The sequence below is a fragment of the Hydractinia symbiolongicarpus genome, chromosome 1, assembly GCF_029227915.1.
Source record: "Hydractinia symbiolongicarpus strain clone_291-10 chromosome 1, HSymV2.1, whole genome shotgun sequence".
NCBI classification, from domain to species: Eukaryota; Metazoa; Cnidaria; class Hydrozoa; order Anthoathecata; family Hydractiniidae; genus Hydractinia; species Hydractinia symbiolongicarpus.
Genome location: NC_079875.1, coordinates 25,049,318 through 25,067,174, shown reverse-complemented (window position 1 = coordinate 25,067,174; position 17,857 = coordinate 25,049,318). Strand labels below are relative to the sequence as shown.

The 17,857-nt window shown below is 31.0% G+C and overlaps 1 protein-coding gene across 4 annotated transcripts; it reads left to right on the top strand.

The window, feature by feature from the left end:
* The first annotated feature begins 3,983 nt into the window (after nt 1-3,983).
* Nucleotides 3,984-15,288, top strand: LOC130648159 (uncharacterized). 4 transcript variants are annotated; one of them, XM_057454211.1, is made up of 6 exons: nt 3,991-4,628; nt 6,904-6,962; nt 7,064-7,213; nt 7,394-7,577; nt 7,655-7,710; nt 11,229-11,500. In XM_057454211.1, the coding sequence occupies exons 1-6, from the start codon at nt 4,550-4,552 to the stop codon at nt 11,229-11,231; spliced, it is 531 nt and encodes a 176-aa protein (XP_057310194.1). In that variant the 5' UTR covers nt 3,991-4,549; the 3' UTR covers nt 11,232-11,500. The 4 variants fall into 4 exon arrangements, 3 of the variants coding, with proteins under 3 accessions (XP_057310194.1, XP_057310188.1, XP_057310182.1); XM_057454205.1 differs by lacking the exon at nt 11,229-11,500 and adding an exon at nt 15,036-15,288 and having other exon boundaries at nt 3,992-4,628; XM_057454199.1 differs by lacking the exon at nt 11,229-11,500 and having other exon boundaries at nt 3,995-4,628; nt 7,655-7,981.
* The last annotated feature ends 2,569 nt before the right edge of the window (nt 15,289-17,857 follow it).

Genomic DNA, 17,857 nt, shown 5'->3' with positions numbered 1-17,857 from the left:
TTTCGACAAGCAATGAGCTATTGATACTGAATCCTCTCTCGACCGCAGCCTGTCCATGAGACAATGTGAGGATCATTTTTAGCACTTCAGCTAACTTATCGATACATTTCGTGCCAACTATGTGCTTCCAATAGAATACATCGAGACGGTCATTTGCAGGGTCGAATTTGAGAAAATCTTCTGTATTTTCTCTTGCGATTTCTAATAACTTTGGAAATTGCTTCTTGGCTTCATCTGCAAATTTATCACTGATTTGTTGACACGAATAAAGATTTTCTAGAACATGGGCAAATCTTGCTTCACTGGATTCAGGAGATTCTATCAACAGTGCAGGAACAAAACATCTGACATTCCTGACAAATGAGATTTTAATTGGCGACTTTTCCACCAAATGGGAACACATTTTTGACAAAAATTTGGTAACATTTCGTTTGAAATTGAGGACTTGGTTAGCGGTGATAACTCCACTTTTCTGTAAGGCTGAGAGCTCCAACTTTATTCCAATACCTGGATCTACATCGACAGGAGGCTTGTGTACATTTGTGTCATCAAATTTGATCTTGGTAAGACGTAGACACGTATTGGCTTTGACCAGAACCTCTTTCAAAATGAAACAAGAGGCAAACGAACGAATAATTTCTTCCAAAGACTGAGTTAAAAATAGTACCATCGGGTTGTTTGTTTGGAATTTGACGAGGAAGCTGTTTAAGGTATCGGCAACTGATCCAAAGAATTTAAACTTGATTTTCAAAAGGGGATCTAATTTCGCTTCTTTCAGTCGAGGATAGCTTTTGTTTTCTGGAGACGGTTGTTGGGATTTTTTCAAGCCATTCCAATAATTTACAACAATGGCAACATCATCCCATATATCAATGGCTCTGTCGGAAACACGTTTGTTTTCAGCCCAGCGATGCGAGCAAAACTGCAATGGATACGTTCCCCTTGTCAACTTTTCGTAGTCACCTCTTCTGCCTGGTGCTTGATCAAAGATTTTGTACATTGCTCTCAGAATTTTATCAAGGGACCATCCACTTGCGATTGCACCGTGTTTAAACGAATTATGAACATTATGAAGCCCACATGTTCCAACATCTAATAACTCTTTCATGTTGTCATCCCTTCGTTGCTCCCGCACTATGTTCAAAAAGCGAAGATTCACATTTGGTCCATCGGAGGAAATCTATGAAAGTAGATATAATATAACCTTTACTTATTATACGATAATTGTATACCATTGCTTGGGAAAACCAGAAGGAATCTTACATGACATTTTCATTTGAGATTGCAAATGCAAAAAGAGGAAAGAAAGGTGCAAGACTCAAAATATATATACAACCTGTATCATTTTGTTTGCATCAAGATCTTTAGAACACGACGAAAACTTTTGCTGTATGTCGGCTGCAGTTGCCTTTGTCAGGAATTCTGAATTGTAATATCTTGTTTTGACTGTATTTGATGTATTGTCCCAAAATCGAATGTGCATATCCATTTGTCCTTTATGCACTGATTTGTTATGACTTTCATCAAAGCAACGAACATGGTAAGTTGATTCTTTTATAGACTCTTCGAGTAATGAACGAAAGTATGGTGCTAAGCCAAAATTTATGATATAAGAGCACTTAGTGCTTCCACATGTAAATAATTCAGCAATCTTGCTTCCTTTGAACATCCTAGCGAAGAGCTTGTTTTTATTTTGGCATGAATTTAGAGAGTAGTTCGAGACGACAACATCAAGTGTCCAAAGGATTTCTGCATCCGTCACATCTTCTGAGATGAAATAGCTAGTTGGATTTTTGATTGTAGTCTCACAAGCTTTGGTTTCAGTCTTCTTCTTACTTTTGTCTCCATCGTCACTCTGTAAACTTCTAGCTAAAGGCACCAATGTTCTTTGCTTAGTACTAGGTATTCTTGACTTATGTTTTTCTCCTGAGGCATGCGAAGAAATGGAGCTCTTGCCAAGACTTGCTATGGAAAATGACTTCATACATAACTTGCAATATGCTTGCGTTTCATCTTTGCTGTCTTTCTGTAACCAGACTTTATATTCTTCATCTTCAAGCCAATTATCTTGAAATTTACTTTTATATTTAACTTTTTTTTTACTAGCCATCTAAAGATACAAAGAAATGGATTTACTAGCGAGGTTAAGTACCTGAAGGTAAACCGAGGACAACTAACAGGCCTCTACAGCTTTAACATTACAGTCATAATGTGTATTCTTACCGGCTAGTCCAGGTAGTAAAGGTACACACGGAATGCTTCTTTGTTTTCGCACTAAAACTTTCACAATTTATTTTGTTAGAAGAAAGATACTAGTATATACTTATTTGCAGGTCAAACGTACTTTACACGGACTAGCCTGTAGAATTATGGCTGTAAAGACTGTTTGTCATCACTGATTTATCTCTGGATTCTCAATGACAATATCCTAAAAACCTAAACTGACTTTAAGACCTTTATTTAAAATTTTAATTCAGTAAAAACATATAAAAACAAGAAAAACCGGTACAAAATTTCATCTAATTATCAGAACTGCAATCATTCTATCTTCTAAAAAACAGCCTTTAATTTGCTGTCCATAGAACAAGTTTCACGAAACAAATGTATGAGAAAAATAAATATACAATTAATATTGGCGATATAAAATTCTGCTACATGAGATTCTTGACATAATTCAAAAAAAAATTTTATCAACTAAAATAAATCCATTTGAGGAGATTTGAGGGGAAAATTGGACAAATTGAAGAAAAATAAGGAGATTTAAGGATATTTGAGGAGCAAAACCAAAATTGAGGAGATTTGAGGATATTTGAGGAGGCGTGGGAACCCTGTAGTCTATTTTTTTCTAAAGTTCTGATTTTATATGAATATTCTGTATGCATATATATGTTCTTTAAATTTTGACACGATTTTGTTGTTTTTCATCATGTAGAAAAAAGTCATGGAAAAGTCATGGAATTTCTTTTACCAAATTCTGTGGCCACCCTGCATGCCACTTAACCGTTTCGTTCGCCCCTGCTTCAAGATGGTAGACAATTTTGCCGGAAAATTACGTAATTGTCACGTGACTTTTTCGCCCCGAGAATGGGAAAACCAGATTGCAATGTCATCCGCAAATTGTGTCTGGATCACTTGGCTTGTTGGGATAGTGAGGTGATTAACAAATAATCTATATAAGATAGGGCCCAAACGGCTTCCTTGGGGAACTCCAAAGTTGGGATGGAATGCCATTCCTTCTACCCCAACAACTACTATCCTGATTCCTCTATTTGTTAGGAAACTTTTTATCCAAAACAGAGTTTTTTTTGTTGATATTCATTTTTTGAAGGTTCCAGATGAGTCCGCTATGCCACACTCTGTCAAAGGCTTTCTCTACATCCAAAAAGATGTCCGTGGTGGTTCTGTTTCTATTAAAACTTTCTGTTACAAATTGACTAAGTCTGAATATCTGATAATGTCATTTATCATGTTTACTATTTCCTTGCGGGAAATGTTTTCTTCCCTGTTTGGGTAGTCAGGAGGGTCAGCTTTATCGTTCTTCAGCTCATCTTCGATAACTTTTTTTACGTCCGCTCTGTACGTTGGTAAATCGAGCTTCTCGTTGCAGAGGGTGTCTCTTAGAAGAGAAGTAAAGATCTTACATTTTTCGTCGTTTGTTTTTAAACGTTTAAAGGACTTTTTGTCTGCAAAAGGGTTTATTGAGCAGCATAGTTTTTTTTCCAATTTTTACTTTTGCTATGCTGTTTTTTATTTCCTTTTGCAGACGGTTTAAGACTTATTAGTACTGCTGGCGCTTTTATTAGCTTCGTAATTTGTTGACAATGGACATAATCGTGTAGCAAAACGTTTGCTAAAGTATTGCGCAAATGTCTGATTATTCCAAATTGTATTTTGCAAATTGTAAGCAAAATTGCAACCAGCCAGTATTTTGTTTGTAGCCCTTGTTATTTCTTTTCGATATATTACGGCACAGTGCTAACACATTGCAGCTGATGCTGGAATACGTCTTAAAATTAACTGTCATTGATAGAATTAAGGAACGCCAATAATCACTCACCGTATTAGGACTACCCTTTGTATATTTTGTTATTACTAACTCGTCTGTCTACCTGTGGTTCTTCGTTACCCCCTTTCACTAGGCATTGGATCTTAGACCACAAAAGTACACCAACAAAAGGTACTTATGCTTACGGAAAGCTTCTTCTTTGTGCCTTTTTATATAAATAGTTTTTGCTTTTTCTTATCTACGAATGAATTCCTTATTCTTTAGAGAAGCAAAACCTCTAGAATTTAAATTTTAAGACTTAACTGGTCGAGTTTATCATTGTGCGTGCACTTTGTAATTTTCATTCTTCACTTTAACAAGTTATAGGAATAACCTTATTCAGCTGGCAAAGCCTTACTTAATCCTCAGCAGATGCACCCGAAAAAATATAATGATAATGATTAAACCTAGTTTTCCGTAAGTACAATGATAATCATTAAAGTTAAGTCGCGAAGTACACTAAACGTTCTGTCGTTCTGCGAAGTACACAAGGTAATATAGAAAATGTTAGAAACCATGGCGAATATCAGCAAACAGGACGACTTTTGTGAAGAAAACCATGCGAAAATGGATGAAAACGATGGTAAAGTACTTCAAATTTATTTTTAACTCAAACTAATATCTTTGAGCGGGATGTAAAAAGTGCCAGGGGCATTTTGATTGTTTTAAAGAAGCTGTTTGATAAAAATATGACCTGCTTTAGCGGTAGAACCAGCCTTACTAGCTAGAGGAACATTATTAGATTAAATAGGTAGCCAGCTAGCTAGCTACATAGATGGATAGTTGGATATATTCAATTATCTTTAGTCAGCTAGCTAGGTAGGTAGCTAGCTATACAGTCCCATTTTCTTCCTTGTTATTATCTCACCACAACCACAGAAACATCATCTCCTCCAAACTCCGTCTTACCTAGGTATCAGCCAGTTATAGGGAGTGTCCATGGCCTTGATGTGCTGATTTTGCATGGCTAGCCTGACAAATTTTGAGGGATATATATACCTCTATATCAAAAGCGGCTATGACTTAAAAAGGGATCCCAAAGTATTTAATTCTCTTTTTGAGGTAAACAGACCCAATTAGGGTCCATGTTCTACCACGCAACTCCCTGCAATATCCAACAGCCCAAAAAGTGTGCCATCTCCCTAATTTACCTCACATGGCTCTGGTTAACCCAGGGCTATGGTAGCTAACATTTACTCACCCATATTGAATTAAGGCGGATCTGGAGGAGACTTACATTCATGGTCAAAATAACCTGGTTTGGAAAGGGGAAAAAGACTATATAATATATATATTTCTCGTATTTAATATTTTTTGTTTTATTTTTCCTATCTCCCAACCAAAATGGACTGACCGGCTCAATCCCTATTACAGTCCGAGAGAACCAATAGCTAACCTGGAAGACAATTTACTATATAAATAGCTCTGTTTATATACTATTTAATTGGCTGTATATATTTCATAGGACTTAGATGTGAAGAACATTAGATATTGGGGAAAATTTAATTGACAAAGATCTTTGTTGTATAATTAGCCGTATGAACAGTTAATTATACTATACATATCATATTCTCATCCTGTGAAGTCTAACTGTCTTGGTTCAGGTTAATTATTTGTTCTCCTTGACTAAGTTAAAGGAATATTCTGAATTGTGTAAGCACTTTTTGTAAAAGAATTTTCTGATATTTTTTGTATATTCACAGACAATCTGTAAGTGACTCACCTAATTAAAAGAAGTTAATATTATTGGTGCATAATAATATAAATTATTACTGAAACTGGCTTACTCAACCTGTAGGTTTACTACTCCTAAATCGTTTGTGTTTACTTCTACCGTATTTAAATTTAGGGTGTTGTAACTGTCTAATTGCATTGCTGATACCCAGGTTGATCAACAGATCAAGATTTATCCAAACATGGCTGGGAGAACCTTCAAGGGGAGGATAATTCTTTATAATATATAATAATATATACAGTCTTGTTTAGTAGGTAGCGAATATGTAGTGTTAAGCTGACCTCTCACTAAAACTTAGTGCAAATAAAAGACCTTTAAAAGTTATGTAGGATTCTTTTTATTTTTATTTTACACATATTTTTTTTTCTTTTGAAAAATTGTCGTGAATACATGATATGTAAAAATGCTTAAAATGTCAATACTGAAGGGCTAAAAACATTTTTAGCCTTATATGACTTGTCAAAACTCATTCACATTAGCTTATTCAGAGCTATTTTATAAGTTATAAATAATAAGTGAAGTTTCAAAGTCAAAAAATTGCTGTTGCTTAGTTAAAGCAAGCAGAATTTAGAAACAAGTGTACAATTTAAACCAACTGAAACTATGTCTTGTCTTTTTAATAATAACCGAAACTAATAACCGAAATTAAATAGTTGGAATACTGGTACTAGACTATTGCAAAGGCAATGTTTATTTGAATCATGTAAAATAATTAGGATACCCTTTTGTGCACGAACTTATTGCATAAATATGATCTTTGATGTTTCAGACAAATGGAAATTGAAAAATAAACTATAAATCTATTTTTTATACAATTCTGTTTACATTTTCTTTCAATAAGTACAAAGTCAGTGATAAAGTTATACTTTTTTGAATAATAAAAGCCAAATTACCAATTGCTATATTTTTGTGTAGAATTGATTTTTCCTTTCCGTTTACATCAGTCATTAGTAAATAATATTACTTTATTTCTTCAGTTAGGGTATCTAAAACAAAACTTAATTAAAAAATAATTATTTGAGGAAAACATCTTGCTTTGACAAGCATAAATATAAAACCATAAAGTAATTTTTAGTTTTTCATTCATCTACTTTATCATCATCTATCATCTATTTTATTTTAGAAAACCAAGAACCACCAAAAAAATTAAAGAAAACTAATTTGAGTGATAATCGTTTAAAGGTATGTTTCGATTGCTACCAACAATGTTTTTTTTGCAATTTATACTTTATAGTTCTTCTTTTTGTTTAAATGTGTGGTGTCATATAACTTTTATTCTGTAGATATGTGTACATTGCGGGGAAAAAAGTGGCAACAGAAAAAGAGTTTGTCCTTGTGGAAATATATTTGATATACGCAAAAAGACGCTGCAGGAGCGCATCCCTTCAGGCCAAACAAGTCTTTCTGCACAGAGAGATATTGTTCATTCCAGAGTAAGTATATTAATTTTATTATGGTTATTAGTTGTTGTTTTTAAAAAAAGATTTGGCTTTAAATTCTTTGTTTATGTTAAGTATTGTTTAAGAACCGGTCTAACTTAATATGCTCTTTTAGCAGTTTGTCTTGTTCTGTAGTTAAAACAAGAATTTTGTATGCTGAGATAAATTTCTTAGATGATTGGCATGAAAGAAAAGCATGGCTGGAACAGCTTTGTAATTTATGCTAAAAAAGGGGAAAGAAATATGATGTTGGACACATTTTCAACACCTGGATTTTCGGCTGAATTTTTTGGAGAAAAAGGAAATCGCACTCAAGCAGGAGAAATGATTTTGTGTGTTGTGCGAGATGGGTTTGAAGGTAAACAGTTGTTCCACAATTCTATGTATAATGTTTGTACATGGCTCTGGATAAATTGTTTTAATATTTTATTCTAGGTTATTGTGAGGCTGTTAATAATCAGTCAGAGAATCAGCATTCAGCCATGAAAAAAGTTAGTATAATATTGTTCTGTAGTTTGAAAGCATTTATTTTTTCGTATAATATTCAATATGGCATATTTTTATAAGTTTGATACTCGTACAAAGAAGCTAAAAAGTAGGAACTTAAATCAGTAAAAGTCCCTTTTATATCACCGTTAAAAATAGACTAATTTAAAGACAGTAATGAACAACTTAAAGTTGTCCTGTATCTCTACAATAAATGTGTCTAGCGTATTGCATTGTTTTAATATATTATTTAATATATGTATATATATATATATATATATATATATATATATATATATATATATATATATATATATATATATATATATATATATATATATATATATATATATATATATATATCACTAGAATGACCTTAAGGTGACAATACGTGCGCAGAAAAAGCCCCCTTAGGCGACAGTTGTGTTAAGGTGACAATTTTCCGTCACCCTAACGTTTACATGCAATTTTCATAAATTTGCCAGGGGATACTTTTTTAGGGATTTTCACACTTTGTTCCCATTAGGCTGAACACTACCTGGTAGAGTTTTTGGGTGCCTGTGATAAAGGCCCTGCCAATTACAGGGTATTGAAAATCGAGGGTATATATCGTTAAATTTGTCGCCTGTCAAAAAAAGTTACTGAAGGGCGACATTGATTTTTAACCCCCTCGTGCTTGCTATCGCGGATGTATATTAAAGCATCTTCTTTGTTTTTTTACCACATCTTTCCCAGGCTTTACTATCCCAAGAGTACTTTAATTTTAGATGGAAGGCTAGGGAGAAAATAGCGAAAAAAAAAGATATACATCACCCTGGCTCTGTTTTTTCTCAATCGCGGGGCCATATTGAAATTTTGTTTTGTCGGCCGTGATACTCCTTCCAGTTGGCAGTTGGTTCATGTCTTTGAGTGTTACTTTTGTTTTTTTGGGAGCAGTACCTTCTAAATCTTGTTTTTGTGTCGTTTATGTCTTTCATTCATTAGTAGTAATATCTATTTCGTATTTAGTAGTGGTAATATTTATTTCACAGTTACAAGAACGTTTAGTTAGCTAGCTAGCTATAACTATACCTATAGCTAGGTTGAATTTGGATGCTGTAGCTAGCTGCTCCTAGCCTTGCCTGTTTAATATGCTAGCTAGCTGGCTGCTACTATTACTAAGCTAACAAACTAGGTACAGTAGTTATTTTTATTTTATGTGGTTAGTCTGGCTGATTTTGAGGGTGCAGCTTAGCTTCACTAACAATCATTTCTGTGATGGACCACAATGGTCATTCTAGTGTGTTTTAAAGTTTCCATACACTATGGAATGGTGGTCTTTTAGGCTCAACTTACAAACGGAGAAGTATTTACATAACTTCATAACATTTAAAAATCAATATTAATCACAATGATAATAATAATATGTTACGTTGGAAACGGTTTTAAAACAATTTAAACTGCAACAAACTTATAGGATGGTTTTGAACAATTGGGAAACAAAGTTAAAACAATTTTTATTCAAACAACGTGAAATGAAGTGAAATAACTTTGATATAAAAAAATTGTGTCAAATTTGTATAGCTAGAGATTGTTTCCAACAAAGATTCTTAAAATATATTTTTGTGAAACAACTTAAAACGAAAGGGAAATGACGTAACAGTTTCTGAAAAAAGTATTTTGAAACTATATTATTATACCCTTTTCTGTCTGTCCTGAAAAATGGTAACCGCAATTCGGCTATTCGGATCAGCTTTGTTGCCGTAGTGATGATTGACATTTGGCTTAATTGACGAATCGCATTTGTGCTACATCCGCCATTATTAAAATTTCGCTGGGTGAAAACAAACCTTCAAAATCGACTTAAAGGCGACATTTCAAATTTTAAGAAATACCAAAATGTGAATACAAAAACTGAATATTAAAAGAATTAAATTCTTTTAATATTCAGTTTTTGTATTCGTAATTTGAATTCAAGAAATACCAAAATGTGAATACAAAAACTGAATGTTAACAGAATTTAATACATATGGTTTCAAAATCTACTTAAAGGCGACATTTCAAATTTTAAGAAATACCAAAATGTGAATCCAAAAACTGAATATTAAAAGAATTTAATACATATATATTATGGTTTCAAAATCTACTTAAATCAACATTTCAAATATTAAGAAATTCGAAATTACGAATACAAAATCTGAATGTTAACAGAATTTAAAACATATACAAAATCTACTTAAAGGCAACATTTCAAATTTCATGAAATTGGAAATTACGAATACAAAAACTGAATATTAAAAGAATTTAATACATATATATTATGGTTTCAATATCTACCTAAAGGCGACATTTCAAATTTCAAGAAATACCAAAATGTGAATACAAAAACTGCATATTAACAAAATTTAGTACATATGGTTTCAAAATCTACTTAAAGGCAACATTTCAAATTTCAAGAAATTCCAAATTACGAATAAAAAAATTGCATATTAAAAGAATTTACTATATGCTTTCAAAATCTACTTAAAAGCAACATTTCAAATTACAAGAAATTCAAAATTACGAATACAAAAACTGAATGTTAACAGAATTTAATACATATATATTATGTTCCAAAGTCTACCTAAAGGCAACATTTCAAATTTCAAGAAATACCAAAATGTGAATACAAAAACTGAATATTAACAGAATGTAATACATATGGTTTCAAAATCTACTTAAAGGCAACATTTCAAATTTCAAGAAATTCCAAATTACGAATACAAAAATTGCATATTAACAGAATTTAATATATATGGTTTCAAAATCTACTTAAAGGTGACATTTCAAATTTTAAGAAATACCAAAATGTGAATACAAAAACTGAATATTAAAAGAGTTTAATACATATATATTATGGTTTCAAAATCTACTTAAATCAACATTTCAAATATCAAGAAATTTAAAATTACGAATATAAAAACTGAATGTTAACAGAATTTAAAACATATACAAAATCTACTTAAAAGCAACATTTCAAATTTCATGAAATTGGAAATTACGAATACAAAAACTGAATATTAAAAAAATTTAACACATATATATTATGGTTTCAATATCTACCTAAAGGCGACATTTTAAATTTCAAGAAATACCAAAATGTGAATACAAAAACTGCATATTAACAAAATTTAGTACATATGGTTTCAAAATCTACTTAAAGGCGACATTTCAAATTTCAAGAAATACCAAATTGTGAATACAAACACTGAATATTAAGAGAATTTAATATGCTTTCAAAATCTTCTTAAAGGCAACATTTCAAATTTCTAGAAATATGAAATTTTACAAAAACTGCATATTAACAGAATTTAATACATAAATGTCGCCTTTAAGTAGATTTTGAAACCATATGTACTAAATTTTGTTAATATGCAGTTTTTGTATTCACATTTTGGTATTTCTTGAAATTTGAAATGTCGCCTTTGTTGATGAAGTTTGAATTTGAGTAATTTTGTTTTCGGTTATTGTTGACAATCCGTCCATTTTGTTTGTATGTTTGTAGTGACCAGACAGCTTGGGCAGTTGCTGTCTGTTCTGTCATAAAGTATGGAACGACAAGAATGAGAATGTGCCCGTAAAACAGTGTGCGTTATTCGTATACAGCCAACTATGTTTATGCGTAATAAGTACTTGATCAATTAGGACGATGCAACACTAATATTGAAATGTCACCTTAGTTATGTTTTTATATTAAATTGTGTTATTATATTGTTATCAATTTCGTATTTGTTGAAATTTGTAATGTCGCCTTTAAGTACATTTTGAAAGCATGATATCAAATTCTGTTAATATTCAGTTTTTGCATTAAAAATTTCATATTTCTAGAAATTTGAAATGTTGCCTTTAAGAAGATTTTGAAAGCATATTAAATTCTCTTAATATTCAGTGTTTGTATTCACATTTTGGTATTTCTTGAAATTTGAAATGTCGCCTTTAGGTAGATATTGAAACCATAATATATATGTGTTAAATTTTTTTAATATTCAGTTTTTGTATTCGTAATTTCCAATTTCATGAAATTTGAAATGTTGCTTTTAAGTAGATTTTGTATATGTTTTAAATTCTGTTAACATTCAGTTTTTATATTCGTAATTTCAAATTTCTTGATATTTGAAATGTTGATTTAAGTAGATTTTGAAACCATAATATATATGTATTAAATTCTTTTAATATTCAGATTTTGTATTCACATTTTGGTATTTCTTAAAATTTGAAATGTCACCTTTAAGTAGATTTTGAAACCATATATATTAAATTCTGTTAATATGCAATTTTTGTATTCGTAATTTGGAATTTCTTGAAATTTGAAATGTTGCCTTTAAGTAGATTTTGAAACCATATGTATTACATTCTGTTAATATTCAGTTTTTGTATTCACATTTTGGTATTTCTTGAAATTTGAAATGTTGCCTTTAGGTAGACTTTGGAACATAATATATATGTATTAAATTCTGTTAACATTCAGTTTTTGTATTCGTAATTTTGAATTTCTTCTAATTTGAAATGTTGCTTTTAAGTAGATTTTGAAAGTATATAGTAAATTCTTTTAATATGCAATTTTTGTATTCGTAATTTGGAATTTCTTGAAATTTGAAATGTTGCCTTTAAGTAGATTTTGAAACCATATGTACTAAATTTTGTTAATATGCAGTTTTTGTATTCACATTTTGGTATTTCTTGAAATTTGAAATGTCGCCTTTAGGTAGATATTGAAACCATAATATATATGTATTAAATTCTTTTAATATTCAGTTTTTGTATTCGTAATTTCCAATTTCATGAAATTTGAAATGTTGCCTTTAAGTAGATTTTGTATATGTTTTAAATTCTGTTAACATTCAGTTTTTATATTCGTAATTTCAAATTTCTTGATATTTGAAATGTTGATTTAAGTAGATTTTGAAACCATAATATATATGTATTAAATTCTTTTAATATTCAGTTTTTGTATTCACATTTTGGTATTTCTTAAAATTTGAAATGTCGCCTTTAAGTCGATTTTGAAACCATATATATTAAATTCTGTTAATATGCAATTTTTGTATTCGTAATTTGGAATTTCTTGAAATTTGAAATGTTGCCTTTAAGTAGATTTTGAAACCATATGTATTACATTCTGTTAATATTCAGTTTTTGTATTCACATTTTGTTATTTCTTGAAATTTGAAATGTCGCCTTTAGGTAGACTTTGGAACATAATATATATGTATTAAATTCTGTTAACATTCAGTTTTTGTATTCGTAATTTCTAATTTCTTGTAATTTGAAATGTTGCTTTTAAGTAGATTTTGAAAGCATATAGTAAATTCTTTTAATATGCAATTTTTGTATTCGTAATTTGGAATTTCTTGAAATTTGAAATGTTGCCTTTAAGTAGATTTTGAAAGCATGTGTATTAAATTCTGTTAATATTCTGTTTTTGTATTCACAATTTGGTATTTCTTGAAATTTGAAATGTCGCCTTTAAGTAGATTTTGAAACCATATGTATTACATTCTGTTAATATTCAGTTTTTGTATTCACATTTTGGTATTTCTTGAAATTTGAAATGTCGCCTTTAGGTAGACTTTGGAACATAATATATATGTATTAAATTCTGTTAACATTCAGTTTTTGTATTCGTAATTTCGAATTTCTTGTGATTTGATATGTTGCTTTTAAGTAGATTTTGAAAGCATATAGTAAATTCTTTTAATATTCAGTTTTTGGATTCACATTTTGGTATTTCTTAAAATTTGAAATGTCGCCTTTAAGTAGATTTTGAAACCATATGTACTAAATTTTGTTAATATGCAGTTTTTGTATTCACATTTTGGTATTTCTTGAAATTTGAAATGTCGCCTTTAGGTAGATTTTGAAACCATAATATAATGTATTAAATTCTGTTAACATTCAGTTTTTGTATTCGTAATTTCGAATTTCTTAATATTTGAAATGTTGATTTAAGTAGATTTTGAAACCATAATATATATGTATTAAATTCTTTTAATATTCAGTTTTTGTATTCACATTTTGGTATTTCTTAAAATTTGAAATGTTGCTTTTAAGTAGATTTTGAAACCATATATATTATATTCTGTTAATATGCAATTTTTGTATTCGTAATCTGGAATTTCTTGAAATTTGAAATGTTGCCTTTAAGTAGATTTTGAAAGCATGTGTATTAAATTCTGTTAATATGCAGTTTTTGTATTCACATTTTGGTATCTCTTGAGATTTGAAATGTTGCCCTTAGGTAGATTTTGAAACCATAATATATATGTATTAAATTCTGTTAATATGCAGTTTTTGTATTCACATTTTGGTATCTCTTGAAATTTGAAATGTCGCCTTTAGGTAGATTTTGAAACCATAATATATATGTATTAAATTCTTTTAATATTCAGTTTTTGTATTCGTAATTTGAATTTCTTAAAATTTAAAATGTTAATTTAAGTACATTTTGAAACCATAATATATATGTTTTAAATTCTGTTAATATTCAGTTTTTGTATTCGTAATTTCGAATTTCTTAATATTTGAAATGTTGATTTAAGTAGATTTTGAAACCATAATATATATGTATTAAATTCTTTTAATATTCAGTTTTTGGATTCACATTTTGGTATTTCTTAAAATTTGAAATGTCGCCTTTAAGTAGATTTTGAAACCATATGTATTAAATTCTGTTAACATTCAGTTTTTGTATTCACATTTTGGTATTTCTTGAAATTTGAAATGTCGCCATTAAGTAGATTTGAAACCATAATATATATGCATTAAATTCTGTTAATATTCGGTTTTTATTCGCAAGCTCTTCTTTATTGAAATTTGAAATGCTGCCTTTAAGTAGATTTTAAAACCATAATATATATGTATTAAATTCTTTTAATATTCAGTGTTTGTATTCACAATTTGGTATTTCTTGAAATTTGAAATGTTGCCTTTAAGTAGATTTTGAAAGCATGTGTATTAAATTCTGTTAATATTCAGTTTTTGTATTCACATTTTGGTATTTCTTGAAATTTGAAATGTCGCCTTTAAGTAGATTTTGAAACCATAATATATATGTATTAAATTCTGTTAATATGCAATTTTTGTATTCAGATTTTGGTATTTCTTGAAATTTGAAATGTCGCCTTTAGGTAGATTTTGAAACCATAATATATATGCATTAAATTCTGTTAATATTCAGGTTTTGTATTCGCAAGTTCTTCTGTCTTGAAATTTGAAAGTAGATTTTGAAATCATAATTATATATGTATTAAATTCTGTTAATATGCAGTTTTTGTATTCACAATTTGGTATAATTTATTGTGCTTTATTATAGATTGTTAAAACAATACGGTCAATAAGGTCAGTAATGTTTATCGCGAGATTATCTTAGACGCTTCAGAATCTTTGTTGTCTTTTGTATGTCTTCATTTTTTTGCAGTTTATATTGGGTTATAACAAGCCAAATGACCGAAAATAAATTTCGTTATAGATATAGATAAATTAGTGTAAGCAAACGACAACATTTTATCGACATATTTTTCATTAATAAAGCTTTTCACAGAACTTGTACCATTTTTAATATTAAGTCATTCAGTGTATTCATTATTTATATATAATTCACCTTTTGGTTCAATCCTTTCTTTTTTTACAGTAGATATAGATAAGGAAAACTCGAGTTTTCCTTTTATTAATTCTGACCTATTTGTCAGAAAGTTTAATAACCTTTGTTACATATGTTTTAAAGACTTATTGAAATATGAAATAAATTTTATGTCCCAATTCTACTGAAAATTCCTTTTAATTCGCCGGTTTCGCCGAAAGTTTGTTTACCCATAGCCTCTTCAGTTTCTTTTGGTATTGCTATCGATGAGGATCCTGCCAAGGGAATGCTAGTGCATTTAAAGCTCCAAGCGACGAAAGTCATGCAACCACAGCAATCGCGCAAGGGCATCTGCCTAAGATATCAATTTCTAGTGCTGAACGCTTAGCAGATTCACACTTTATAGTCTGTGGCGTGGTTTGAACCCAAGCTTTATACTCCACAAAAAGTAAGTAAGTAACGGGAAGTTTTAACGTCCTTGGGGATTCCATCTTAACGGTTGGCTTCCCCCTCCGACTGCAACTGTGTTATATTAACGCCAGAGGTACGCATATCATTGCCTGCCACACAGGCCAGTTAGCGGTCAGTAGATGGCACCAAATTGGCTGACAAGTGCGCTGGAGTGGGGACTCGAATCTGAATCCTTATGATTACAAATCGAATGCGCTACCACTACACCATCTACACTATTTTAAGCAGCTGGTTATTTGTCATTGTCATCGTGTTGTCAGCCAATCCTACACGCTTATCTAAAATTGCATATCAAACTCACGCAAACGATCGAGAATAAACAGATAGATCTCATCCCTGAAGTGATAAGATCACTAACAACTGTTTCCATATTCATGAATTCGGAACTTTGTTGCTTTCGAGGAGAAAAGGTACATCACTAATCTTGATCCAAGGGTTGTGTTTCTCGTACACGGATTCATAGAATATCAAATAATGATTCTGGAATCGAAATTGGTACATCATAAGAGAATTTTCATTTAAGGTCTGGCTGCTCTTCCGCGCAAAATTGATATATAAACAGTGCCATTATATGCAGATATTTTTGAATGATTATAGTGTAGTATAAGTACATGTTTAATTTTATATCAAAACAGGGGAAAGGACGGTCCTGTGAGTCAAGTGTGTTATGTGCACTGTTTTGCGCGCCATTAAAAATCGCGGGGATTCCTGAAAACATGATTGGCCAAGGGCGACACTTCATTTGCATATTTCCCGCCTTGGCCGGGCCAGGCTGCAAAAAGTCCATGTGATAAAACAAAATGGACGCGATAAGAGCTCGGAGAAAAAAAAAATCAACCAGTGGTGAAGAGAATGATGAACTGAGAAAAGTGCTGGCCCATGATCCTAAGTATTTAGTTAAAGAGCTTATCAGTGAAGAAATAGGTAAAACAATAAGTCCTTACTGTTGTCAGCTTTTTTCATGTAATCTGACTGACCCTGCATTTGTTTATTTTTTTGCCTGGTGTAGACCTTTAGCTACTACGACCAAAAAATGCAGGGCCAGTCTTATCACGGATAAATCAGGCCAAGGACAGTACCAACAATATATATAAAAGCTGCTACATCTGCACATCTTGCTAGTTGTCATATTTGCCATTCTCAATAGTTCCCCAGTTTGCTGAAAGATCCTTAGAACTTGGAATGATGAATTTAAACGATATTTTCTGCTTTTCTCTCTATTTTGCTTTATTGTATCACAATGAATTTTGACGATATTTTCTGCTTTTCTCTATATTTTGCTCAAATTTTTGTTAAATTTTAATCGAAAGTATATATAGCTACCCATTTAGCTATTTATACTGGTCTGGAACCCTACTCCTGATGTCCATGCTCTATAAAGAGCTTCCCATGCTAAGGGTGTAAGACATTAGTTCAAGGGTTGCAGGTCTTGTTTTTATTTATTTTACCCAAGCGAGAAATTGTGAACAAAAACATGGTAGCTCCTAGTTGTTAGCGTAATGAAAAGTAATTGAAACAGCTAAAATTACAACATAGTACTTGATAGCTTTGAAACTTTGATATGTACTATATGGTAGATTTTAAGGTTAGAGTTACAAAAGCACCCTATAAAAGCACTCTGCATTTGTTTTTCATGACGCCGTAGCTTTATATAGTGGTTTTAACTCTTGTACTTTGTGCAGGAGACCAGGGTGCGATACTCCTTGTGGGAGATTTATCATGGTTGACTGAATGTTAATGTTACCAAAGCTCCAGGTTAACCCAAGCCATGCGAGGGGAATAGACCTATTTTAATATCGCCTTTTCATGATCAGTCGTGGTAGCAAAAAATCAAAACGTTGCATGAAAACGAGGTTACTTTAGATAAAGTTCAGGACGCTAAGTTGTTTACTAGCTGTTCTGACATTAGTATCAACAAATTTATCATTTTCAACTGCCATATTGAAAGAATCGTAGTGGATAAAAGTATATAGACTATTAACAGTGGTAGTGTGACAAAAACTGTAAATAATTATTGATATTAGTGTGTATTTATGGCAACTTTAATCCAAAAAGTTTGTATTCTATACTGTAAGGTCTAAAAT